At 36.7% G+C, this 27,669-nt stretch overlaps 1 protein-coding gene across 6 annotated transcripts in view; it reads left to right on the top strand.

Moving 5' to 3' along the window:
* The window catches only part of LOC127807677 (isoamylase 3, chloroplastic), a 43,566-nt gene extending 15,897 nt beyond the window's left edge, over positions 1–27,669 (top strand). For 5 of the 6 annotated variants that reach the window (XM_052345711.1, XM_052345712.1, XM_052345709.1 and 2 more), the window contains exons 12-24: positions 4,577–4,640; positions 4,981–5,080; positions 10,952–11,052; positions 11,597–11,648; positions 12,132–12,194; positions 17,248–17,337; positions 17,423–17,495; positions 19,489–19,568; positions 23,117–23,221; positions 23,301–23,399; positions 24,709–24,770; positions 26,469–26,577; positions 27,217–27,669. In XM_052345711.1, coding sequence (XP_052201671.1) covers positions 4,577–4,640; positions 4,981–5,080; positions 10,952–11,052; positions 11,597–11,648; positions 12,132–12,194; positions 17,248–17,337; positions 17,423–17,495; positions 19,489–19,568; positions 23,117–23,221; positions 23,301–23,399; positions 24,709–24,770; positions 26,469–26,577; positions 27,217–27,330 — 1,112 coding nt within the window. In that variant the 3' untranslated portion in view covers positions 27,331–27,669. Of the gene's footprint in view, positions 1–4,576; positions 4,641–4,980; positions 5,081–10,951; positions 11,053–11,596; positions 11,649–12,131; positions 12,195–17,247; positions 17,338–17,422; positions 17,496–19,488; positions 19,569–20,805; positions 20,900–23,116; positions 23,222–23,300; positions 23,400–24,708; positions 24,771–26,468; positions 26,578–27,216 lie in introns of those variants that run through there. The other variant, XR_008024778.1, reaches the window with a different exon arrangement.

The following is a 27,669-nucleotide window of genomic DNA, read 5'->3' as shown; positions in this document are numbered from 1 at the left end:
CCTTGTTTTTACCTCGACTGGAAATGAGTACGAACGCCATCTTTATGACTTATTATTTGAGTACCATGCATATGAGGATGCATTTGATTATGTGAGAAAGACATGGTTGAATGATTATAAGGGAAAATTTATTGCAGAATAATGTATTTTGGCAATGTTACTACTAATATGTATTCTTTATGAAACTCAAATGTCATATATCCTTACTTGTTTTTATTGTAATATCTTTTATCAATCTAATATATCCAACTTGTCTCTGAGATATTAGATCCAAGATGTCTCTTTAGCTTCGCATGCACAGTCTTAGCCCTTGAACGAAAATATGTTGATATATTAAATTGATTAAAGATATTACAATAAAAACAAGTAAGGATACTTTTGGTGATTACTTTCAGTAAGATAACATTTGAAAGTAATCACCCATGGCACAACTCACTCTCACTCCAGCTTAAAAGAATGAATACATGGAAAGAGGGAAAGTCATGGAGAAAGTGGCTGCAATGGTGAGGGAGAAAGTGGTTGTGATGGGTGAGTTGTGTGTCAAATTTGTAATCTAACAAGAGAGTTCTCGAGGGAATTGAGAACGAGAATGGAGAGAGAATGAAAGATATTTGAGAGGGAGAGAGAGATCAGAATAGAGAGAGAGACTTGGAGAGAGAACTAGAGGGAAACTAATTTCCAATTTCATTCATCATGTGCGGCTTGGCGCGGATCAGCATTGTTATACTGATTTGAGCTGAGTTTAGGCGCCAAAAACGGTTTCCTCAACTTGCCCACTTGCGCTTATAGCATGTTGGAACATTCATCCAGCTATGCCAAACGAGGCCTAAGTATTATAAGCTATCATATAAGCAAGGTAGCCTAATTACAACTACTACTTAGCTAGCTACCGTAACAATCCCCGCCCCTTAAAGCGTTTTTTGTTCTAAAAAATGTGTAGCAAGCTCGCTGCATTAGGAAATTGGTGGAGAAGTTATGGAAAATATTCTTAGGTGTTATTATCTGAGTGAAGAAAGGACCACTAGACCAACACTTGAATAAGAGGGACTCTATTTCGGTGGGTCACTCTTCTGTCAATAATAACTGTTGGTTCAGCATTTGCTGGTACTTCTCCCACCATAGGAGGCAATGTAGGAGTCGATCTTTGTGTTCCCACAACTCTCTTGAGGAGGGACACGTGGAATACGAGGTGTATCTTGGCATCTTCGGGCAGTTGTAGTCGGTAGGCCACGACACCTATTTGGTTAATTGTAGTTAGTAGGCCAAGATTAGGAATGGTCATAATACTTGGGATTTAGTTTGGATATGGGCTGTTTGGTCAGTGTCTTGAGGTGCTATAGGCTGAGCTTCAAATACACTTCTTCACCCACCGAGAAATTCTGTTCACTTCTCTTTTGGTTTGCCAGTTGCTTCATCCTATTCTTGGCTTTGGCCAATTCTGCTTTAACCATTCTCATCACCTCTTGCCTTTGTTGTAAGTGAGCCTCTACTGTTGCCACTGTAGTGTGTCCTCCCAAAGCTGGCAGCAAGTCTGGTTTGTAGCCATAGAGAGCCTCAAATGGTGTCATCTTGATAGAGCTATGGTAGCTCGAGTTGTACGACCATTGTGCTATTGCTAGCCACTTGTACCATCCTCTAGGTTGTAAGAAGCTCAAATACCTTAGGTATCCTTCCAAGCACTGATTAACTCGCTCCGTTTGCCCATCCGTTTTCAGGTGATAGATAGTAGACATTAGGAGTTTTGTGCCTAATATTCTCATGAGTTCTTTCCAAAAGAGACTAGTGAATACCTTATCTTGGTCCGATACAATGGACTGTGGAATTCCATGCAACTTTATTACATTTTTCAAGTAGGCCCTAGCCACTTCTTGTGCTGTAAACAGGTGGGACAACCCTATGAAGTGGTTGAATTTAGTGAATCGGTCTACTACCACCAAAATACAATCCTTTCCTTTAGATTTCGGTAGGCACTCTATGAAATCCATTGCTATTGACGCAGCGTGTAGCGCATGTGTAAAAAAACACATCAAATAAACCCTTGAAAGAACAAACTTTAATGGCCAAAGCTTGACTTTCAAGAAGACGCAAAAACAAGACTGTTTTGTTAAGAAAACCTAAATAGGTTGTTGAAATTTGATTAAGAAAAACTTGATTACAAACTCTAGATCCTAAGTATATTTATTGTGTTTGGTTAATCCAAATCCATCTAATATTTGTAAACAAAATCCAACTAGAATCTTAATAAAAATAAATCCTAATCAAACATGAAATAGAATTCTAAATCAAGTAGAAATATGAAGTAGAATCTTAAATCAAGTGGAATCCTAAAACATATGAAGTATTAAAATATTGTTATGGTGCTACTGTTCTGGTGTGATTGGCTCGGCCTTGGCTTGGACCGGGTCTTGATTAGTGTTCGCATTAGCTATGTTGGTCCATGCATGATATGGAATTTCCAAGGGTTGTAGGAGCCCGGGATGAGCTACCGTTTCATGTTTGCACCTACTACATACATCACATTCCAAGATGTAATCCCATATATATTTCCTTAATTTGGGCCAAAAGAATACCTGTTTAACCTTGTGGTAGGTATTTTGGATGCCCGAGTGCCCCCCTATTGGTGATCCATGTAATGCATGCACTATTCTATCCTTCAGCCCCTCACAGTCTCCAATAACCATCCAACCCTTGTACCTTATCACTCCGTTGGGCAAAGTGTAGCCTAGTCTACTGTTTGCCTTGGCACTCAGTTGCTCTAGTAGTTCCTTGGTCCATTTCCCTTTTTGGTAGCTATCAATGACCTCTTGGAGCCAATCAAGTACCACAGTAGAAATAGCCGTAGTCATTCCTTCTTCATGGCAACGGGACAGGGCGTCATCTGCCACGTTTTCCTTACTCTTCCTGAAACAAATCACATAGTCTAGCTCCATGAGTTTGGCCATACCCTTCTTTTGTTACTGAGTGTGTGGTCTTTGTTGCAACAAGAATTTCTAACTTTCGTGATTTGTCTTGATCACAAACCTCTGAACACCTGTAATTCCAACTTAGGTATTGGAAATCTGGTTTGATGCGAGCGAATTGGCACCTCGTGCCTCATTTTCAGTGCTAACTCGTCCACTGTAGTAGGTTCTCCCTTTGACACCGACAATTCCACATTACGGTTATTGCCACTAATTCTCGGTAAAATTGGTTCCGATTGTTCCCTGGGTGGGAAATCAGGGGAGATCCTCACTTGCGGTTGACTTGCGAACATCCTCATGAAATGTTGTAGTTGATCGTGCAATAGGTTCCCTTATTCCTTTACTTTCTTCCCTGATTTGTATACGCATATCGTCAAACTGACCCTCTCTCCCATCGTATCCATTTTGCCTTGCATCTCGGCCACTAACGACGAAACTTGCTGCAATTGTGCCTCCATCTGTCGCATCCTGGTACCATCAGCCATTGCTCGATCAACTCACAAATTCCAGGCAAGACCTTGCTTTGATACCAATTTGTTAGATTACAAATCTGACAAGAGAGTTCTTGAGGGAATTTAGAACGAGAATAGAGAGAGAATGAAAGATATTTGAGAGGGAGAGAGAGATCAGAACGAGGAGAGAGAGTTGGAGGGAAACTAATTTCCAATTTCATTCATTATGTGCAGCTTGGCGCGGATCAACATTGTTTATACTGATCTGAGCTGAGTTCAGGCGCCAAAAATAGTTGCCTTAACTTGCCCACTTGCGCTTATAGCATGCTGGAACATTCCTCCAGCTATGCCAAACTAGGCCTAAGTATTATAAGCTATCATATAAGCAAGGTAGCCTAATTACGACGACTACTTAGCTAGCTACCGTAACATGTGGTTACTTATTTAGAAGAAGAATGGAGGGTAAAAATGGGTTTTCAATTGAGGGTATTTCAGGTATATTAAAAAGTGGCTGTGGAGAGCAAATTAGGTGGCTGCAAATAGAATTTCCCCTCCTATTTAGCATACAAAAATTATGATGACAATTCTACCCTTAGGAATGTGACAAAACTGCATTCTCCAAGCACTGCAGTCTGAGCTCTGTATGCTTCAAGAATGCATCCCAACTTTTCTTTGTAAACACGAACACTATTTATTAAAACTTTTAAGAGCCCTGTCATACCAGACCACTGGTCTCAATCACAGGGATGATGATCTCTTTTTATATGTAGATTTATAGATTTGTACATTAAGGTACATCAAGATCTGCAAAACCAACCTTACATGGTAGTATTAGGTTTTATCTCTCTGCTTAACTAGATCTTAATCCTTGCACTTGATAAACTTCTGCTTACTGCTGTGTATATCTGGGAAGGAACTCTATATTACTTTTGAGAGTCATAACTGGGGGCTACTTTGAACAATATGACTTGATAATGGCATGCATCAGTGTCTGCATGCTAAATCTGATATCATTATGTGATATGGTTGTGACTTAAGAAACATTTAAGAAAATTATGCTGAGGGTAACATAAGCCTGCCTTTTGAATATAATTAGTTTTATAAACCATTCTAATGAGTCTGGAAGGTGATCTCTTATGCCATTCTTCCTTCTTCTATGCGCAGGAAATACTTTGAATTGTAACCATCCTGTGGTCATGGAACTTATACTCGACAGCTTAAGGCATTGGTATGAACGCAATATTTTAATTCTGCTAACAATATTTTTGCTATATATTCTGTTTTATGTATTAGACTCCAACCTCTAAACTTTACTAGTCCTTGCCCCACTGGACATGGCTATTTTGCCTGGTTGTTGCTCTGTAAATGTAATCCTGTAAAAGGTTGCAATACATGGCTGGATAAATGTCATTTCTCTACTCTGCTGAAATCTTGTGGGGCTGTGATGTGTTTTCTTTCTTTTTTTGATAAAGTATTTGCGTCATATTATTCATTGCACTTATTTTGGTTAGCATTTACACCTGTATTTTCTTGAAGATATGATCCTCTCTTCTTTTAACCTATTGAAGGGTTTCTGAATATCATGTGGATGGTTTCCGTTTTGACCTTACTAGTGTTCTTTGTCGAGGAACAGATGGTTCTCCACTTAATGCTCCTCCTCTTGTTCGGGTGAGTTCCCAACGTTGTTTAATGCATGTAGCATCTTTTTATAAGTAATGGAGATATGAAGAGTAGTATAAGGAGATCTGTGTTGCATGGGAGAGTCGAATACAAGTGGTCCAAGCTATGTTCTGATTAAATTTGTAGTGTATCACTTGAAATCCATATTTGATATGCACTTTAAAATTGGGGGGTTGCCATTTTAGCAAGAGAAGTTTGCCAGTGAACAATAGCTGGCTCTGGACTTTCTCTGTTTGGTGTTCTTCTTGTTGGCTGCCCTGGTGGAAAATGCAATTGATGATTCCAATTGACTGGATTAAGTTAGCCACAACAAATCACCGCAAACATGCAAAAGGACTTTGTTAAAGCCATGCTCTTGGATTGCTTAATTAGTATTAGTGCACACTGGTATAAATTATTTGTAGTTCTTCAAAGTGAAATGGAGGAAGAAAAAGAAAAAAGACATCATATTAAGGCATCCCACAAGGTGGGGTCAGCTACGTGAATTCTAGTTCACAAATTATTTCTATGTATAATACATATCATGTCTAAGAATCTCCAACTAAGTTTTTTTGGGTTTTCCGCTGCCTCTTTTGCTGAAGAGTTGTTCCATTCTGTGCACTCTACTCACAAGAGTCTATTAATGTTCTTTTCACATAATTAAACCATCTTAATCGTGCCTCACATTTCTTACATTCAATAGGAGCCATTCAAACCTTATTACAAGTAACCTCTTTTCTAATTTTATCTTTTCTTGTATGCTTGCACATCCATAATATCATCTTGATCTCCATTACACTCATATTTTGCACATGTTGGTACTTTACTACTCAACATTCTCTATCATACAACAAAATTGGTTTTATAGTAGTCAGATAAAATTTTCCTTTTATCTTAAACATAATCTTACTATCACATTAAATGTTAGTCACTTTTCCATTTTAATCATCTTACCCTAATTCTATGGGTAACTTCCTCATTAATCCCTATCTTTTTGGACAATTGATCCAAGATATCTCCACTGATAAAAGAGGAGGGTTGTGTTAGGTAGCCGACAGCCAACGTAAAACTTAGTCGGATCCAAAACATGAACTCTAGACAAATTATGAAAAAACGTTTGGGCGTGGGCGTAACCTTTCATAGCGACGCGCTACACTGCCCGCGTGTAGTGTCAAGTGAGATAGGGTCGCTGCATCGGCGCTCAGATGTAGTGACAAATGAGCAAGGGTTCCCACATTTGCTTAGACGTATGTGGGTAAAGAAGTTAGTCCAACATCAAAATCAAAACCAAAAACAAAATCAAAATCAAAACCAAAACCAAAAACAAAATCAAATTCAAAGTCAAAGCCAAAAACAAAATCATAGATTAAGGATTGGGTCATGGAACATAGGAACATTAACAGGCAAAGCTATGGAAGTGGTAGATGTGATGATTAGGAGAAAGATTAATATTATGTGCCTTCAAGAGACGAGATGGGTAGGGAAAAAAGCAAAAACTTTGTCAGAAAATGGATATAAAATATGGTACACAGGAAATGATCGAGCAAACAATGGAGTGGGGATCATTATGGATAAAAGCTTAGTAGATGAGGTAGTGGATGTAAAGAGAATAGGGGATAAGATTATTATGGTGAAGGTTATTCTAGGAAGAATGACTATGAATATCTTTAGTACATATGCACCACAAGCGGGGTTAGGTGAGGAGATAAAAGCAAAATTCTGGGAGGACCTAGAGGGACTCATACAAATGATACCAAGAGGAGAGAAAGTGATTATAGGAGGTGACTTAAATGGTCACGTGGGTAGAGACGAAAACGGCTATAGAGAGGTACACGGAGGGTATGGATTCGGGGAAATTAATAATGAGGGTAAGTCTATTCTAGATTTTGCAATGGCATATGGGCTCATCATAACCAATACTAGGTTCAAAAAACGGGACGAACACTTAATCACATATAAAAATGTCACATCAAACACCCAAATAGATTACTTCCTCATGAGACAAGAGGACCGGGTATGTTGTAGGGATTGTAAGGTGATACCGGGAGAGTGTTTGACTACTCAACATAGACTTCTAGTACTTGACGTCCAAGTAAGAAATTAGAAGAGAAAAAATCACATAAAACAAAATCCAAGAATCAGGTGGTGGGATTTAAAAGGGGAGAAATAACTAATCTTCAAAGAAAAATTAAGGGGTAGAAGAGAATGGAATGGAGAAGGACAGACAAACCAAATGTGGAGAGAAATGGCTAATGCCCTGAGAAACACAGCAAAGGTAGTGCTTGGAGAGACAAATGGTAGAGCCCCTAACCTTAAGGAGTCTTGGTGGTGGAATGAAGAAGTGCAATTGAAAATTAAAAATAAGAAAAATTGCTATAAGGCTGTATATCAATGCAACAATGAAGAAAATCAAAAAAATTATAAAGAATCAAAAAAGGCAGCAAAAAAAGCTGTTAGTGAAGCAAGGTCAAAAGCATACAAGAATCTATATAAACGACTTAATACAAAAGATGGAGAAAGGGATATATATAAATTAGCTAAAGCAAGAGAAAGAAAAACAAGAGATTTAAATCAAGTGAAGTGCATAAAAGATGAAAATCAAAATGTATTAGTGAATGAGGGAGTGATTAAGGAGAGATGGAAGGAGTATTTCACAAAATTATTCAATGATGATGGCGACACAAGAGTTAGGTTGGGACATCTTAGTAACTCCGAAGGGAACGTGAGCTATACATTTTATCGACGCATAAGTCCAAATGAAATAAGGCAAGCATTAAAAAAGATGAAAAATCATAAGGCGGTGGGACTGGATAATATACCAATAGAAGCATGGAAATGCATGGGAGAAGAGGTATCTCCTGGCTAACGAAATTATTTAACGCGATTCTTAAATCAAAAAAGATGCCAGATGAGTGGAGGAAGAGTACTTTGGTCCCTATATATAAGAACAAAGGAGATGTTCAAAACTGTGAAAATTACAGAGGAATTAAGTTAATGAGCCATACCATGAAACTCTGGGAGAGAGTAATAGAGCAGAGGCTTAGAAAAGAAACAGAGGTCTCAGAAAATCAGTTTGGTTTCATGCCCGGTAGGTCAACAATGGAAGCTATATACCTACTGAGGCGCCTAATGGAAAGGTATCGGGATCATCAGAAGGACCTACATATGGTATTTGTAGATCTAGAAAAGGCCTATGATAGGGTCCCTAGAGAAGTATTATGGAGGGTTTTAGAGAAGAAAGGAGTCCGAATAGCCTATATACAAGCCCTTAAGGACATGTATTATGGTGCAGAGACAAGGGTCTGAACATGCGGAGGGGATATTGAACCGTTTAAAATTACAATAGGATTGCATCAAGGTTCTGCACTAAGTCCATACTTATTTGCTTTAGTAATGGATGAACTCACTAAAGATATTCAGACAGAGATGCCATGGTGTATGCTATTTGCAGACGACATAGTGTTGGTGGATGAAACAAAAGGAGGAGTGAACTCTAAGCTTGAGTTATGGAGAAACAATTTAGAATCTAAAGGATTTAAATTAAGCAGAAAGAAAACATAATATATGGAATGTAAATTTAGTAAAAATGCAAGAGTGGAGGATGTTATAATAAAATTGGAAGACCAAATCTTACAAAGAAAAGACCATTTTCGATATTTGGGATCAGTAATTCAAAAAGATGGAGAAATTCACGAGGATGTCACACATAGAATTAAGGCAGGTTGGCTAAAATGGAGAAATGCATCGGGGGTGTTATGTGATGATAAAATCCCATTAAAATTGAAAGGAAAATTCTATAGGACAGTTATAAGACCAGTTTTGTTGTACGGCTCAGAATGTTGGGCAGTCAAATACCAACATGAGCAAGACGAGTGTAGCGGAGATGAGGATGTTAAGATGGATGTGCGGCCATACAAGAAAAGATAAAATTAGAAATGAAGTTATTCGTAATAAGATAGGAGTAGTGCCAATAGAGGAGAAGATGAGAGAGACTAGACTAAGATGGTTTGGTCATGTGAGAAGAAGACCAAGAGACGCTCCTGTGAGGAGAGTTGATGAAATAGAACAATTAATCAAAAAAAGAGATAGAGGCAGACCTAAGAAGACTTTGAGGGAGACATTAAAGTTTGATATGAAGTGTATGGATCTCAATGAAGATATGACAAAAGATAGAAATACATGAAAATCTAGAATTCATGTAGCCGACCCCACATAGGGGGATAAAGGCTGGATATGTTGTTGTTGTTGTAACTTGATCTTCAAGTTTTACCATGATGTCTTTTGTGTTCATACTTCTACTAAACTTACATTTCATATATTCAGTTTTCAATCTACTCAACTTAAAAACTGTAAATTCTAAAGTGTTGCTCTATATCTGGAGCTTAGTGTTCACATTTACTATCTCATCCACTAAGACAGTGTCATCTGCAAATAACATAAACCTAGGCACCTCTGCCTAAATATGTTTAGGGAGTTTATCTTACTAGGACAAAAAGACAAGGCTTAATGCAAAGCCTGATGTAATCTAGTTGTAACTGGAAAAGTCTCAATGTTTCCTACACATGTTCTAGCAAGTTTTCTGCTTAATGATACATGTATTAAGTAACTTGTATGAAAATAATTCGAACTCCTTTCTTCTCTAAGACCCTCCATAAGATATCTTTAGGGACTTTGTTGTAAGCTCTTTCTAAATCTATAAACTGAAAATCTTTTTGTTTATCTCTACATCTTTCTATTAGATGCCTTATCAAGTATATAGATCATTGTTATTGCCCTACCTAGCATGAAGCCAAATTGGGTCTCTCTTCTTAACCTTTTCTAAATCACTCTCCCCCAAAGTTTTATACTATGGATCATTAGCTTGATTCTTCTATAATTCCCACAGCTTTGAACTTCTCCTTTAAGGTATGGTGTTTGTTATTGTCATCATCTTTTTGTGCCATTTCGCTGATAGAGGGTCATCATGGCTGTATTGATTTAAATATTAGTTGTAACACCCCACTATTTTTGGGAACATATGTGAATATATGGAATAGTTATTTTAAGCAAAAAATGTGAGTTTTGGGTGTAATGGAGGAGTAATGTAGTCTGAATAGCCCCTGGAGTAACAAAACACAGCTTTCTGGAAGCAAACCGGCCCAATCTGTCAAGTGGAGGTTGAAAGGTGTCAACAGAATTGAATGATGTTATTAGTGAAGGTTGTATAAAATGGTCGATAGATTTTAGGAAACTGTTAGTAGATGAGGTAATACTGTCCACAGTCTCGCTGAATTTTTAAGGTTTGGTTGAAGAGCTGAGTAAGATGATGATGTGGGAGAATCTATACCATTGTGTGGCTTGATCCAAGGGTCCAAAATCTACTGGCTTCAGCGAGCCACATTGCACAAAATTTGTCTTGTATATGTGTGCATGTGCTACTCATGCGCACATATTTGATTTCCATCCTTCCTTCTAGAAGGGAAGATGGCTAGCATCTTAAAGGATGTATGTGCAATGGTCTTAAAATCCATCTTGTTGGCTGCCTTTTTAGCCACACAAAGAAATCTTCTCAGTGTGGATCTGTCCTCATTTTTTGAGGTTATGCTACAGTGCTTCAGTTGATAACAGTGCTTTTTCCTTTTTGTAACTGTGTAAGATCTCTAAAGTAGTTGTGGAATTCTGAAGTGGCGGTTTGTTTGGTGATGGTGTATTTCTTTGGACATTCATAGTTGATTCATCTGTATACTGAGTTGCATGACTTTGTTCCTTACCTTCTTTCCAGCATAGTATAGTTAATAAAATGTCACGGATGAGATTGCTGTCTATTTCTTGTGAGAGTTGTGAGAAAAAGGATTTTGGTTATGCTTTTAATGTGTAGATTGTTATTGTTTTGTGGAGCAGGCAATTGCCAAGGATCCTATTCTATCGAGATGTAAAATTATTGCAGAACCTTGGGACTGTGGAGGCCTTTATCTCGTTGGTGCTTTTCCAAATTGGGATCGGTAACTTTATATTTTGTAGTTGCTTTTTCTGTTTTTCTTGTAAACTCTATTGGTTGTAATAATGCTGGCATGACACCAACTTTTTCATGGTAGACAGGTATCCCCCATGCACAAATCTCACTGCTTTTTTCATGATTGACATCAATAAAATTTTTATGGGTCAAGATTCACCTCATTTAGAAGATTTAGTTACCGGGCTAGTCCTCAACTTAAACATTTGAAAATTATATAAATAATCCACATCTTGAAAGATCTTCAGTATTTATATTCAAATCTTCTGTTGTCTTCTCATTGGAAGAGATGGAAATGTTTGTCATCAAGGATAAAAGACTGGTATTTTAGTCACTTCTGATCTCTTTTTGTTTTTTGGCTCTTATCAATTGTTACTTTCTTGGACCTGCATATAGGGTGCTGGGTACATTAGCTGCCCCCCTCCCCAAAAAAAAGGATAATAACAGAACAAAAATAAAAAAAACAGAAATTTATTGTAAAATCTTTATTTCTATTATAAGATGTGGGCATGTTAACTTAATCCATTGTGCAGGTGGGCTGAATGGAATGGGAAGTATCGTGATGATATAAGAAAATTTATAAAGGTGAGAGTAACTGGAGAACTTTTCAAGTTATTACAAATTTGTTAGAAGAATATTCGCATTGTTTCTCTTAAATGATGGGAATTATAAATTTTTTACCATGGGAAGTTTGATTTGCAAAATCTCATGCCAATGTTCTTGGTCCTTAAATTATACACTATATTCTACTGATTCGGCTCACCCTGTCTATAGCTTTCATTCATTTAAATACATTTTATATGGCTTGCAAAATTAGTCATGACTGGGTTCCAGGGACATTTTAACCAATGAGAGATACACTATTCCTCATGAGAGATACACTATTCCTCATTATCTGTATATTAACTGCTTTTAGGTTTCATTCAAATACATTTGGTTGCTGTTTCTTGTATTATTCTATTAGGTGAAGTGAAGGTTCTTAAGAGGGAAAAGTATATTTTTTTAGCTGATCACTTCCCAGAAATTTTGTGGATACCTAAATTGTTTTGACATTTTTTCAAGATATAGGGTGATCCTGGTATGAAGGGAATGTTTGCAACTCGAGTCTCTGGTTCTGCCGACTTGTACAAGGTACATGCACTGAATGCTTGAATCTGAATCTAAGGGATCTTTATTTTAGCTGTTTTGGTCTCATCTCATCTTTTAATGATCAGCTAAGTAATTGAACTTTTAAGAACATGCTATACACATGGTTGGATGCTGGATGCCACAAAATCTAAGGGATCTTTATTCGCTGTTTTGGTCTCATCTCGTTTTTTAATGATCAACAAAGTAATTGAACTTTTAAGAATATGCTATACGCATGGTTGGATGCTGGATGTCACAAAATTTAAGCTGCTCCATTTTTTTTCCACGGATTAGATTGGTTGATTAGAAGGGTTCTTGTTTAGTAGAGTGATGCATGACGGTATAGCCTCTGTATTCTACAACTGTGCAGTGATATTTATTGCTGGATTCGGGATGGAAACAATAAGAGTGTTAGGCCCCTGGTTCACTTGACCTATCAAAGAAGGTCCAAGGGGCAGCAATCAGGGGCAGAGGTGTAAATGAGCTGGCTGGCATAACAGCTAGCCATGTGGATAAGGGGTAGAGCGGGGAATCGTTGGTGTAACAACCCAGCTATTGCATAACAGAATTTGGTTAAGGTGTAGAGGGGGAATATGGAGAGAGGGGGGGTGGGGGCGTAGAGAGAAGGGATATGCTGGTATTGAGTCTTAGGGAGAGAGAAGCAGATTAGCCTCTACTCGAAGTCGTCCCAGCCAAATTTCCCCGAAGCACTAAGTTCCTCTCTTCTATATGCTGTGCCAGGTCCATCATTTGCTCCAAGCTCCTTGGCCTCAACACCCTCAATTCAACCTTGATCTCTGGGCTGAGACCGTTTATGAAATGCCTTTCTAGCACAGCTTTTGGCAACTCTTCCAAAGGCGACGCCAATGTCTCGAAGCACTGGCGGTACTCCGAAACAATACCCCTCTGCCGAAGAGCTAAAAAACGCTCTTCTATCGACCCTTCTTGTGTGGGTCGGAATCGGCCTTGCAACAGTAATTTGAAATCCTCACAAGTTCTCACCCTTCGCCCTTTTTCACTGGAACCACGAGAGAGCAGGGCCTTCCAAACACACAGCCGCCGTATCCATCTTCTCCACATCCATCAGCCCATTCACCGAGAAATACCTCTCGGCCCTGAAAATCCAACCATCTGGGTCCCCTCCATCAAACAACAGCATTTCCAGCCAACATCCGCGAGTTTCTAGTCACCAGCCTCCCTCGAACCCCTCTGTTTCAACTCGCCTCCCACCCGCCTCGGGTGTCGCCTTCGAATCACCTACCCTCGGTGATTGTTCTCCCAACTTTTCCTTGTTCTTCCTCTCTCGCTGTTGTTCCTCCCACCTCTCTCTCATCCATTCAAACTATTCCAATAGGGAAGTAACGTTCTTCTCCACCGACTGAACCTCACTTCTCATGGCATTCGATTCATTCTTCATGGCGTCTACGCTCAGTTGTACACTATCCAATCTCGTCTCTAAATCTCCAACTCGATCCGTTAAGTTCACCATTAGGATCACAATGCTCTGATACCAAATTGATGGAAACCCAAAGAAACAATTCACTAAAACTGAATTATAATTCCCACTTCAATGCGATTACAAGAAAATCTGGGCATTTGAGAGCCCCTTATCTCTCCCTAAAACTCAATACTAGCATATCCCTTCTCTCTACGCCCCCCCCCCCCCCCCTCTCTCTCTCTCTCTCTCTCTACATATTCCCCCTCTACACCTTAACCGAATTCTGTTATGCAATAGTTGGGTTGCTACACTAGTGATTCCCCGCTCTACCCCTTACGCACATGGTTGGCTGTTATGCCGACCAGCTCATTTACACCTCTGCTCCTAGCCTCCTAGTCACTGCCCCTTGGACCTTCTTTGATAGGTCAAGTGAACTGGGGGCCTAACAAAGAGAAAGCCAATGGTTGTACATCGAGTTGTTAGGCAGATTTACAAGAAGCAAAAATTCAACTAAGAGAACACCATATCAGGCTTTAATCCCCTTATGTGGGATCAGCTACAGAAATTTAATTAAGAGAACAGCCATGAGGGAGGGAGGGATTCTCCTTCATGGGGAGTGCTAGAGATCCACGCTTAAGTCAAAAAGAGGAGTACCGCACACTCATTGTTTATCCAATAGAGACTTGTTAGTATAATCTAAGTTTTTTCTGTGGCAAAGACCTGATTATAGGCACTGGGAAACCGTCAATGTCATGGCCTGAATTTTTGATACTTCCGAAGATCATTGGGTAATGTTTCTAATTATTTTCTTTTACTCGATCTTTATTTTAATTCTGTAAACATTATTTCTCAATTATATTGAGTACTTGTGTTCTTTCATTTGCTTATGAATTTAATAACCTAACAATTTCCAAAAAATTAAACATTTATAATACTAATGATTAATTCCATACTGTAATTTTTCAATGAAATGACCAAAACAATACCCCCTTTAGGCAGAATACACTATACTGCCAATTCTGATAATCCCAGAACCACAAGCATTTTGGGGATCAAATGATTTTATTTCTTTATGAGATTTTTCTGGAACACTCCTGATACTTGTAGGCTTCTTATTTAATTTTTGGGGAATTTGATAAACTCATTTACATCCCAAACTTTATTTTTTTTTATGAGCCTAAACTTCATGCTTAGTTTATGGACTTTTGGTGTTCACAGCACACCCTTTTGACTTATACCTCTTATCAGTCATTAAATGATTTTTTTTTTCCTGGTCTCAAAGTTTCCTGACTAAATCTACTGACAATTTTTAACATCCTGGATATTTTTACATGATTTTTCAAAATTGTTTGGACCATTTTCAGATTGCATATTTCTCGGGCTTCTGCATACTGAAACTATTAACAGAATATTCGTTTCAAATTTATTCACCCAACCTAACAAATGTATTTATCTTGAACCCAAATTTTTAACTGCCTTCAATAAACACATTAAAGTTTCTCAGATATTTTTCTGGAATTTTATCTAATCCCTAAGGTGGCGTTTTCCATTTTTGTTTTCAGAATTTCATATCTGTCAATGTGTTAAAACTGCCTAGTTTTCTTGTTCTTAGGCCATTTTGTCCTAGTTTCCTCCTATCAATCAACCATTTTCCTTTATAACTTAGAGATTGAAGACTAAAGACATCAACATATGGAATCAATTTAAGTACCAACAAGATATCCAATCATATGATCATTCAATTTTTGCTCTAAATACTTAATGAAAATGTACATAACCATAAGTGTTTCATGATACTTAGTTTCCAAAACTCCGTCTCATGTTAATATCCAATGAAAAACATCAAAATGAACTAAAAACTTAAAGAAGATTATTCATTACAACTTTGCTTAAAGTCTACAATAATCTAGCAAATAATAAAAAAAAAATGTCTACAATAGAAAATAAGAGGGGCCACCGAAAACAAGGAAAAGATTGCTGAAATACCTCTTCACCTTGCTATTTAATGTGATGCATCTTCAATTCCAAATATAGAATTCAACTTCTCTTTCAACATGTGGCAAATCTTCAACTTGAAAATGTCGGGAATAAGCTTCACAAGCCAATAAATTCTCCATGCATGTACACACAAGCATCAAATCCAAGCATTATACTGTGCTCATGTCCTGTACAAAATCCATGCATTTTAACATCACTTAGCAAATCAAGAATCAAACATCTTTTTCTAGCATATGAAGATCTATCAACGAGGTTTGGGAACAAACTCTATTGGCTGCAATTTCAACATTGCACAGCCAAAATCAACCCATCCATGGCTGGATCAAGCATGCCTCAAAACAATTGTAACTTGATTTGCAATAAACATTGCATTAAAACATCTCATTGTGCATCAAAACATCTCATTTTGCATTCTAGATGAAATGAAAAACATGGAGAATTTACCTTCATAGATGTAGATAAGCTTGCCAAAGTGAAATGAAACTCCTCTCTATTTCCTTCAAATACATTAGCTGTGTTTTTAGTGATTTTCCCTACTTTTCCACTCAATTTTCCAGCCACCAGCCTACCAAACCACTGCACCTTGGAATCCGTTCCTCAACCACCTTGGTCCACCATGTCTTCCTCTTCTAAGTTTATTTCTATTGCAGTGTCTGAAAATAGATCCCCAGTGTATTTCTGATGATACTTGGTTTGGATCCCTCTATTTATGTGGAATTTACTCTCACCATAAACTGTGGTGGGTAGTTTGGAAGATTGCAGCTAGAGACACTGTTAGGTCATTGGAATCCGCATTGACTGTGAGAAGGGAGGCAGATATTGTAAGCAGGAAATAGGGAAAGTATCAGAAGTTATAAAGAGCCCCATACAATGTATTGACCAGTCACCTTTTAAGAGAAGACCAGAAGAAAGTGCAGGTGAAGACATAATATGAGCACCATGGTTATATAAAGGAGGAAATGCTGATGGGGAAAGTATAAAAAGGCATGATAGCTGTATCAGAAAGATGCTGATTGCTTGAATTTCACTAATTTACCCCCACCTTTTTCTTGGGTGATTCCCCCCATTCCCTGATGATGTAACTTGCCCCATAATTTTGCTGTCTCCACTGTTCAAGAAATTTGAGACTAGGTTGCTTTGATCATCACCAGACCAGCTCGTATTGCCATTCTTGTGCCTGGAGATCTCATGCTCACTGAACTGTTCCTTATAGAGAAAACAATTGAACACTCACCCATCAAGAGGAGGCCAAAAGATGGTGCAAAGGAAGTCATGAATTTAACATCATGGTTTCTAGGGGAAGAAAGCAGATGTTGAAAGTTTAGGATGGTAAAAAAAACATGTTATCAATATAAGGAACATGTTATTGTATCAGTTTGACATTTTTGTGGTATTTCAACCTGTTCCTTCTTGATGAAACTTGGCCCATAATTGGTTGTTCCTGCTGGTTCAAGAAAATATTTTTAAACTAGAGTGTTTTGACCACCAGGAGCAGACGAGCTTATTTTTGGCATTCTTTCTCTAGAAACCTCAAATTCACCAAATGGTTCCTGTCTTTTGCTTTATTTTGTTTTTTACTTTTTCTCTTCACTTGTTCTGGACAATCATTCTTTAATGCAGGTAAATAAGCGCAAACCATTCCACAGTATCAATTTTGTTATTGCCCATGATGGGTTTACGCTGTATGACCTTGTCTCATACAATGCTAAGGTATTGTTGCATATTCAGAGGACTCAATGTGAATTTGTTTCTTGGAATCTGGATTGTTTCATCATTTCATTTGTTGGTATTGTAGCATAATGATGCCAATGGAGAAGGTGGCAATGATGGAAGCAATGATAATTTTAGCTGGAATTGTGGTTGTGAAGGTAGGGCCAACAATTACTCTTTGCTAATACGTAGTTGGCCTACTACAATTTTCTCTTTGTTAATAATTAGCATTCACATTTTAATTTATTGCATGGTTGATTTTGTCCAAACCTAGATCCCAAGTTCAGGACATCAATATGATATTGGTGCTGAGATTTTGTTCCTTCTATTTTCATTTTTCTTCTTTATCCTAATAAGTACGTGCATGGATACAATATAACACAACTTGGAAAGAGCATGCCAGCAAAATCCCCATGCAATGTCATTCTTTTTGCTCCTGTCTCATCTTCTCTAGAGAAGTGAAGGGGTAGATGAGATGGTTCACCTGAGTAATGTTTTCTTTTTCATTACGTCTATGTTATCATCCCCTATTAGACACAGAAAGGGTTAGGGCAGAGATTGAATTTAATGAATTTCTAACATTGTTGTCTAAATTTTGGTTTCATTCAAGCTTGCAAGAAAAAAACTACAATTTAATTATTCTCTCTAATGTGATCTAATTTGACTTCATTGAAAACAAACTCCTTCCTCTACTCTTATATCACTCTAATACATGCTGCTGCACTTTCAAACCGAGCACTCGGTGTAAAATTTAGCTTTTTGAAGGCTGTACATAAATCACTTTATTGAACATGCGTACCGAGATAGGTATTCTAGGAGAGGAGAAGCCTGGAGTTGGAGGCTGGATAGAAACTTATTCTTTCAGATCTCCCCTTCCCTAATGTTGTTGACATGCATTCCTCTCTTCAAGTTTTAATAAGGGCTTCATCTCAATTGCAGCTAAGGCAAGTGAATATTTTTCTTTGTGCACATGAAAATATAACTATTTCTTCATTATTTTTCCTTAACAGATACATTTATACTATCAACATAGTAAGATATTATTCTTCACATTCAAAACATTTGAAAAGTTTGAACAGGAAGTGTTCAGTTATAGAAGACTTAAAAAAATATTAGGATGAATGTGTCCAACAGGCATCTGAAAGCCCCCAAGGAGGGTTGGCTGATCTCTACAGTACAAATCTTCTATCTCTAGATCTACCTGTAGTTTCATTTCCTGCATTAATCAATGGCCGCTTTCCTTTTGCTCTACATGAACCAGTCATATGCTGCTAGATTATCCTGTCACCTTTTAGAGATTCTTTTTCTCACATGACCTGCTACCAAGGTTGTCAGAGGCTAAAGGAGCCCTTTGGGGTGATATGATATTGAAGGAGTGGAAGCAATTTTTACCACCCTTTTTATTAAAGGATTATCCTGTCACCTATTAGAGATTCTTTTTCTCACATGACCTGCTACCAAGGTTGTCAGAGGCTAAAGGAGCCCTTTGGGTGCTAGGATTTTAAAAGGAGTGGAAGCAATTTTTACCACCCTTTTTTATTATCCTTCCTTATGAGCAGGGAAGATAATGAGAATGGAAGACGGTTAGTTACCATACTAGATTTAAGGATCAAAATGGAAGACAGAAAGAAGCAATGTGCTCAACTCTCATTTTTTACTTGAAGGAGAGAAGCAGAAGATAAAGGGAGGGAAGAATATATTACATTCTATCTTTTCTTGGCGAGCTCATGAAGCAGATGCTTTTCTATTTTCTCTTTCCTTTCATATGACCATCGATGGTACACCTATACTGGAAAATTTTGAGGTAAATGGGTTAGAGGTGGTCACATGTCTATTTGAGAAATAAAACTTCTTGACTTGTTTTATAATCTGATTTTTTTGTGACATGTTCTGTTGCTATTTCTATTTGTTCAAGATCTATTCTCTCTCTCTAATTAGGGGCTGAAAGAAGAGCCTATTGTTTAAAATGAAATGATGATTATTGTTTTGGAGTCCTAATAAAAGTATAAAACGAAATGTCTCAGTTCACAACCGAAGTGGCTCCAGTTTGGGCTATGTACTTATTACGTGGTCTATTTGGTGATGTAACTCTGGTGTAACATGTTCAGTTTATAAGCAAGCTGAATTATTCCTTCTGTATTTACTGGACAGGTGAAACTACTGATTCCAATATTAAAGCTCTACGCTTCCGGCAAATGAAAAACTTTCATTTGGCACTAATGACATCCCAGGTATATTTCTTTGAGATCCAATTTTGATGTGTCAGATTTGCAACATTCTGATTTATTCCCTTATCTTTTGTGTCTGAAATAAACTTCCCGATGTTTATCTAGTGACTGATATTTTTGAGTCATATTCACTTAAATCTATATTTTAATTGACAGGAATTAGTCCCCATTTAAATATCCTTTTTTCATTGAGCTCATTTATCTAAATTAGCTAGTTCATTAACAAATTTTTTTGAGAAGGTGAACCTTGGTTGCAACAGTATGGTTGCTCCTTTGTGACTGGAAGGTCACTATTTGAGATGTGAAATCAGCCTCCTTGCAAAAAAGCAAGGCAAGGACTACATAGAAATATAATCCTCCCCCAACCCTCACAAACTTGCACTAGGAATGCCCTTCTTCTTAATAAAGCTGTGTGGAAATTCCTTCACCTCTCTTTTCCTTTTTCGTAAGGAAACTTATCCCTGGAAGAAATGATATCCCTTCATCTGCATGAATATAATTTGTGCATCTAGTTGCAAGAAAGAATTAGGTGTGAGATGTACATATATATATATTAACCTTCAAGGGTTTTGAAATTCCCTATGGTAATCTACAACTCGTTTCCCAAATGGATGGTGATCTGAAAACCTGTTCCATGACTTATTCTTGTGAGCAGCAAGCACTTAAGTCATATCTTCTAAATGAGTAGAATTATTCATAATCTTTTTATTATGCTTCCAATTTCTGTGGCTTAGTTTTGTGAGTTTATGATTTTTGGTTACCTTAGATTTTGGCAACAAGATTAATCACCGCAGCTTCAATTTCACACACCACCATTTCGTGCACTTTAGTTATCATATACCAGATTTCTGCATTTCATCTATGTTGGTTTATAATTGTTGTTTTAACCCTTGTGCAAAAGTTGTTCTTCTGTCGTTCTGAATAGTTCATCAGAACCTGAACAACAAATTTTGCCACTCCTTTCCTTTTATCCTTTCTTTCCTGTGTTATATGTGCTATTCTACAACTGGCTACTATTCTAGAATTTTCATGTTTCATTTGTGCTGAAATATGATATATGAAGGATCTGAAGAGTGACTCAATAGCTTTTGCATGGGAGATTAACTTTGGTTGCAAGGAACTTCAATGTGTTTACATCACTGCATAAAATGTAGTACTGCTTTGCAGTAAAAGCATGTTGGTGCTTTGTCAGCAAGAAAAAATCATGACAGGCTTTTCGAACATATTTCTTCTGCCCTAGGTTGGAGATAGAGGTATGAAGTTGTAGGATGGCAGTCCTGTTACTATTTTCTTCATTGTCTTGAGGTTTCTCAAATCAGAGACAAAACTCTCAGGTGCATTCTCTTGATAGTTATTTCTAGTTTGATCATAGAAGTAGGGAAAGTGCAAGCATTGCTGTTAGTGCGCAAGTTGGCTATTCACTGTTCATTTGGATACCGGTTGAATTGCCTATGTTGGAAGTCTGTTTGTTGTCCAGTGTGCTTTCAAATTTCAGATTGCTAAGTTTCTGGGGATTGAAAGATGTGGAGACAGTTGTCTACTTAGAAGAGGATCTCTCTCTGATACGTGAGAAATGAAAGTTATGAAGTTGTTTGCTGATGTGCAATATAGAACTGTCAAAGTTATAAAGTTATAAAATTTCATTGTTTTTGTGACAATGAAGATGATTATTGCTAGGTGGCTGATTGGAGTTTATGACATCTTCATTCTTGCTGGGTAGCAACAATTTGTGCGTCTGGCATTGTTAATGTCATCTGGTTATTCCATTTTTGGACAGCTATATGGACAGTAGCAAAATCATGTGCCATTCTCTTTTTTGATGTGTATAGAAGAATGTGATCTCTGTGAAACGCATTAAAGAGGTTACCAGTATCTTCTGCTTGATTGGGCAATGATATCCTGTTCACCAATCTTTTATTTTGAGCTACAACAATAACAACACAAGTCTTAATTAATCCCACTTGGTAGGGTAAACTACATGTATTCGAGATCTCTCTCTCTCTCTCAGCTATATAGATATGTATCAGGGAAAAAAATATCATTTGTTTTCTGTCAACTGAAACATTTCCTTCACCTAGGAAACCAACATGAAACAATGGTGGAAAAGTGAAATTTTCTGGAGAAACCCAACAAAACTTGTCGAAACTCTATAAAAATTTTAAAAATAATGAATTGTTCTGAAAGTCTTTGGGGGAGTATCTAACAACAGTTATTTATATTTTTGTAATAACACAAAACATTATATAACAGTGGAATCTAAATTTTGTTCCAAAGGAATGATAAACGCCCAAAGAATATGGACATGAATCACACAAGCTTATACTTGCTTCAATACTATAGCGACCCTCTTCTTATTTGAATTGGATCTAGAAATTTTTATGAGCCCATCTTCTAGTTTAACTTTTTAAACTTTTTATTTATGATTATCTATTTCTTTTTTATGAAACTTTATTCTTATTCTTGTTATATTATAAAAGAGAGAAGAAAGTTTTGAACAACTTGACCTATGTTTATTGTAAATATTTGGGTACATTACCAAACTAATGTTGAACCTTTGTTTCAATTCTATAACAAACTTTCAATTTTTTTCAATAGTATACTGAACTGTGTTTAGTTTCAATTTTATGATACCATAACCCTTCGACTAGTTGTGGATGATGAGTTGGAAAAACTATATTATATGTATATAAACCAAACAAAAATATTAAAAAAATAAAAATAACTAAATATATATATAGAGAGAGGGAGAGAGCAATGTGGGGTTCTCTCATCGCTGTGTTCTGCCAGCTCTCTATGTCTGTATTTTTTATTTTATGTATATAATTTTTCATTTTAAGTAAATTTGTTTGGTTTATATGCATAACACATAATTTTTCCAACTAATTGTTCATGTCAGACATTAATCCTGTCCAAGCAATTACACAACTTAAGGTTTAATGACAATTAGAGAGAGGATTACAATATTATAAAATTGAAATTAAACACAAAGTTAGGTATATTATTGTAAAAGTTGAAACTAAACACAAAGTTCACTATTCAAGAATTAAAAGTTCATTATAGAATTGAAACAAAGCCAAAAAGTTCAGCATTTTTTTCTATAATATACTCTAAATATTTCTACTTCTGATAATTAGTTAGAGTTTATTTTATTGGAATGAACTTATGCATTTGCGTTTGAATATATTGAATTATTCTCAAATTAATTCACTGTGCCATTATGTAAAATGATGTATATAGATTTGAATAGCAAATAAAAAAATGTATAGATTTCAAATATGTTCAATTATTTAATTATTAAGTTTCATGAGTATTTGTATATAAATTTTGACCAAATAAAATATGTAAATTGATATGGGGAATTGACAAATTTGTTCTTTTAGATTTGAATTTCTGTAGCTGTGTTAATAAATGACTGGATTCTCTTTTTGCATTTTTTAATCAATTATAAGCATATAACTTTGCATATCTGGCTATCTTATTCAACTGGAAAAATGACATTATGAAATTTATAACTTTATGTCATCCTGGATTGTTGGGTTGCAAATTATCAGGGCACACCAATGATGCTGATGGGAGATGAATACGGTCACACTCGCTATGGAAATAACAACAGTTATGGACATGATACTGCTATTAACCATTTCCAGTGGGAACAGGTTTGTGATGTTTTCTGTGTCATCCTGACTTTGTCTAAGCAAGCAATATGACCAAAAACATGAATTTCTGATGATGTAGTTGGAAGCCAGGAAGATTGATCATTTTAGGTTTTTCGAAGGGATGATAAAGTTTCGCAGGTTGCATGATGTATTTCGACATGAGCATTTTATTGGCAAGGTAAAAAATTTCCCGCTTATCTGCTTGTGAAGATGGATTCTTCATGTACTCTCAACTTAGGACCTCTTTCCAGTGTTTCTGATTGGGTGTTTATTTAAGTACCTATTTTCTTTTCAATTTTTTGTTATTTTTTTGAGTATTATTTGTTAACCAAGATATAAACCGAAAAAAATAAGATATAGAAAGCATTCAAGACTTTTATTATTTTCAATGTATTTGTTAAACTTATTTGGTAACCCTTGAAAAAGAAGTCACGTGATTTCTTATCTGGTATTTTCCAAATATTTTTCTCTCTCCCCCCATCCAGATAAGCATATTTTGAACCTTACAAATAAAAAAAAAAAACACATATGTCCTCTAGTGCATTCCAAAAAATTTGGCAAATAGTTTAATAAAAATTTTGGAATGCTTCTCAGCCTTATCTTGACTATTCCTTATCTTGGTTCTGAAAGCATTCCAACCTTATCATGATACAATTTTATCTTACTCATTTTAACAAATGCTACCTTGAGGCGGGACCTCATGTTTAGCTTACCCACATGTCAAACTTACTGTCAAATCTGAATATCTATAGAACAAAATAAACCAATATAATTTCTTTGAGTTTTAAGGATATGTAAGATGTTTTGTTGATGAACTGCTTATTTGTTTACATAATTTCCAGCTTCTCTGTTTGTAAAGACGGATTTCGTGCACAATGTCACTTCAGGGCCTCTTTCCAGTGGTTACTAATTGGGTTCATATTTCATGTGCTGCTGTTTCCTGTCTCCATATGTTGTTGTTGCTGTTTTATGTTATTTTTCCCCCGTGATATAACCTCAAGTTTAGATTGCTGTATGTTGCAGTTCCCCTCAAATTAAAATATCTATACAAAAAAAGAAGAAAAAAGCCTCTTTGAGGTTTTAGGGAATTATTTTTAGGTTTTTCTTTTCTTTGATGAACTGGCTTGTTTGTATTACATGCATAACATGGCCATCTGTCTCTAGGTGTGAACATCAGTCTTAATCTGATAATACACCTTCTAGTCCACTTAGTACTGTCATCTAGATGTCGATCACTTCATGGGATATAATTATATAAATGTAACTTGCCATCCACTGTATATATAGTCTTTTCCTTTTGTATTTACAACACTTGAAGAAGGAATTTATTGGCTAAATGGTAGGTGCAATGCATGTTATATCTATATCTTGCATTTCTTGTGGCATTCTAAATAGGTTTTTGCTAGTGCTGAAATTGCCCTTGAAACATTTATTTTGTTTGTTATGGCCGACTTTCTTGTATGGCTCATGTTACTCTTTTTCTGCAGAATGAGGTAACATGGCATGAGAACCAATGGGACAATCCTGAAAGCAAATTTCTTGCATTTACGTAAGAAAATACTCCTCGTGCTGTGTATCTATCTTTTGTTACATTGACTTGCATGGAGTGCAATATTACATCTTTTTAGCGTTTATGTGATACAATGAATGGGAGAATACTAGACAGCCAACTAGGCCCGCATTTTTATTTACATTAAAAATAGAATATATGTACAGTTTTATACTAATATCACTATTTTGTACATTTAAGTATATAAGTACCTTCTTAATAATTTCTCTTGAGTTGGAGCATATATATTCCAAGCATGTCACAGTTCACAAATAACTCACTCTTAACTTCCCAAAAGATTTAGTGAACAAATCTGCAAGTTGATCCTTCAATTTCACATAAGTAGTTTTAATTATATTTGTCATTCTTTTTTCCTGAATGAAGAGAGTTGATGGCATGAAAGAAATCTATAATGAAAGAGGTAGAGGAAGACAAAAACAACAAAACTTGATAGAAAACTCGTAGGCATGATGTTGAATGCCTTCCAAAAAAATGTAGTGATGGAGACATATGATTGGTGAATTAGAATTCATGTAATGATTTCACTCTGTGGGATTAAGGTTTTGTGCACTGTTGTCTTAATAAAGGAAAATACTTGAAAAATGATCAACACATGTAACACCTTTTGAAATCCCCACTTTGAGACTACTCAACTTAGATCCCGAACCCCTAAATGAACTAAAATGGAAGGACCTAGCACTGTGTTATGAACTCAAGAAGCAAAAGGAATATGATGATGTTTTTCCAGCTGGTCTATAAATTTTGATTTCACTTCTACCTCATAGTTTGGACTACTAAATGTATTTGACCTATATCTGTTTTTCATCTTTGTTTTATACCTTTAATTGAATTAGGGGCAGGTCCTGGCGGCTTATGGAAATAGTTAACAAATTAAATAGCATTGACATTTTTTCCCTTTCTAATTGAGAGTTGCTTGCATTTACAATTTCATATGTGTAAATTGTGGGGCATGCTGTAACAAGGGATAGCTTCTGATTAATTTCCTGCTATGAAGCATGGTCATGGACATTGAGGATGCGGGACACTGGAAAACAGCATTTTTGAAGAAAGTAGGACCCGAAATGGTTGAGATGCACCAATTAATAAGATAATTTTTTATATTTTTAAAGCATAATAAAATATCAAAAGTTTCAAAACTATATTTCAAACTCACAAATATGCATTTAAAATTCATTTGAGCCAAAATTCTAAATGAATAACTCTAATCTAATTAGTAATCAACTCACAATCCAATCGTCTTCATCCCTCACAATTCAGTTGATGTTCAAAGAGCTAGAGAGTAGAAGCGCGAAGGGTATGAAAGCTAAATGGTCATGCAATCAAAAAATGAAAAAACTCAAGTTGTAAAACTAAAGAGTAAAAAAGAAAACCATTTTACTTTTTAGTCTTCCAAGTGTTTGCATGGGTAGCGTGCGTGTCCTAGAAGTGGCCCCTTCCTTATCCTTTCAGGAATTTTAAGAAAGTGTTTGACACGCCCATGCGGGGGTGTTGGAGGTTTGTTGGGAGTGTCTAACGTGTTGGCGACACTGGTATGACAACCTTAGGAAGTGTCTGTGCTTTATAGACTTGCAGTGATGCTACTAAAGTACAGTTTTCTGAAAACATTTTACATTCTTGGTTCTGGGAAACCACTATGTCATCTGTGAGGAACCACATTGTCTGTTTTCCCTTTTGCAGGCTTCATGAGAAAAATGGAGGAGATATCTATTTGGCGTTCAATGCACACAATTATTCGGTTAAAGTTGCTATTCCACCACCACCACAAACGAGACGCTGGTTTCGAGTGGTTAGTTCTCTTCCCTTATATGTATAAGTTTTGAAGACATGTCTGTTCTGTTAACCTCCGTAATCTGCTCTTTCTATGCATCTCCAAAGCATATTTAGAATCAGGTCCGTGTGCTTTTAGTTTGGAAACTTATACTTCTCTTTTCTTGCGAAGTAGAGTTGTACTTCTATTACTTACACAATGTTGCTTTGAAACATCTGGTCATGGTGCTTAAACTTTTGTAGGATCAGCCCAATGATGCTCTGCTCTGCATGTACATTTTTTTAAGCCCAACTTGACCTTTTTAGGTTTTAGTCAGAACTTCAGGGATCTCTTGCATGCTCACTTTGCTAAGCTTTCTGATACTCTCCCAATTTCAAGTAGTTGTATTCAAATTCAAGTGTCCAATGATTATGAATCACCCATTTGTCAAGGTCTGTTGTCTTAGAATTCTACAAGTTGGCTGGATGAGTTAGCTTGGTATGTGCTATAGGCTTAATAGCCACTAGTAAATCTTGTTCGCCAAAGATAGAACAATGGACACGATTCGATATGAACTTACTTGCTGAACATTTGAGTCACTAAATTCAATTCCACCTCGGGTTCAAGGCGTTACCAAGATACATCCTGACCAATTGTTATTTAACATCGAATTTGCAGGTAGACACAAACCTAGAATCTCCTGATGATTTTGTGCCTGAAGGTGTCCTTGGCATTGGGAAAACATACTATGTTGCTCCCTATTCTTCAATTCTTCTGCAGGCCAAGTTATGAGACCCATTTCCCGATCTGCTTATAACTGACTTGGTCCTGAAAGCGTGTCCCCGCCATATCCAGTCGAGCTTGTCAGGTTTCATCTGGCCCCAAACACGGCTGAGTTCTTACATATGTTCTACCTCGATATAAGGTGAACCCTTTTACTATTTTAGCTCCACATACCCTTCGTTTCCCGCTTTGCCATATTAAGCTATATATCCGGGCCTGGAGCGCCTTCTCATGTTAACCCTTACAACCTGCTGACATTCCAGCTCTTTCAGCATGTACTTGTTACATGAATTGTTCGTTTTATTGAAAGAGATGGTCCCCAATAAAAACCCATCGGGATTAGTAATA

This window comes from Diospyros lotus, chromosome 8 (genome assembly GCF_014633365.1).
Source record: "Diospyros lotus cultivar Yz01 chromosome 8, ASM1463336v1, whole genome shotgun sequence".
NCBI classification, from domain to species: Eukaryota; Viridiplantae; Streptophyta; class Magnoliopsida; order Ericales; family Ebenaceae; genus Diospyros; species Diospyros lotus.
This window is presented reverse-complemented; position numbering and strand designations above follow the sequence as displayed.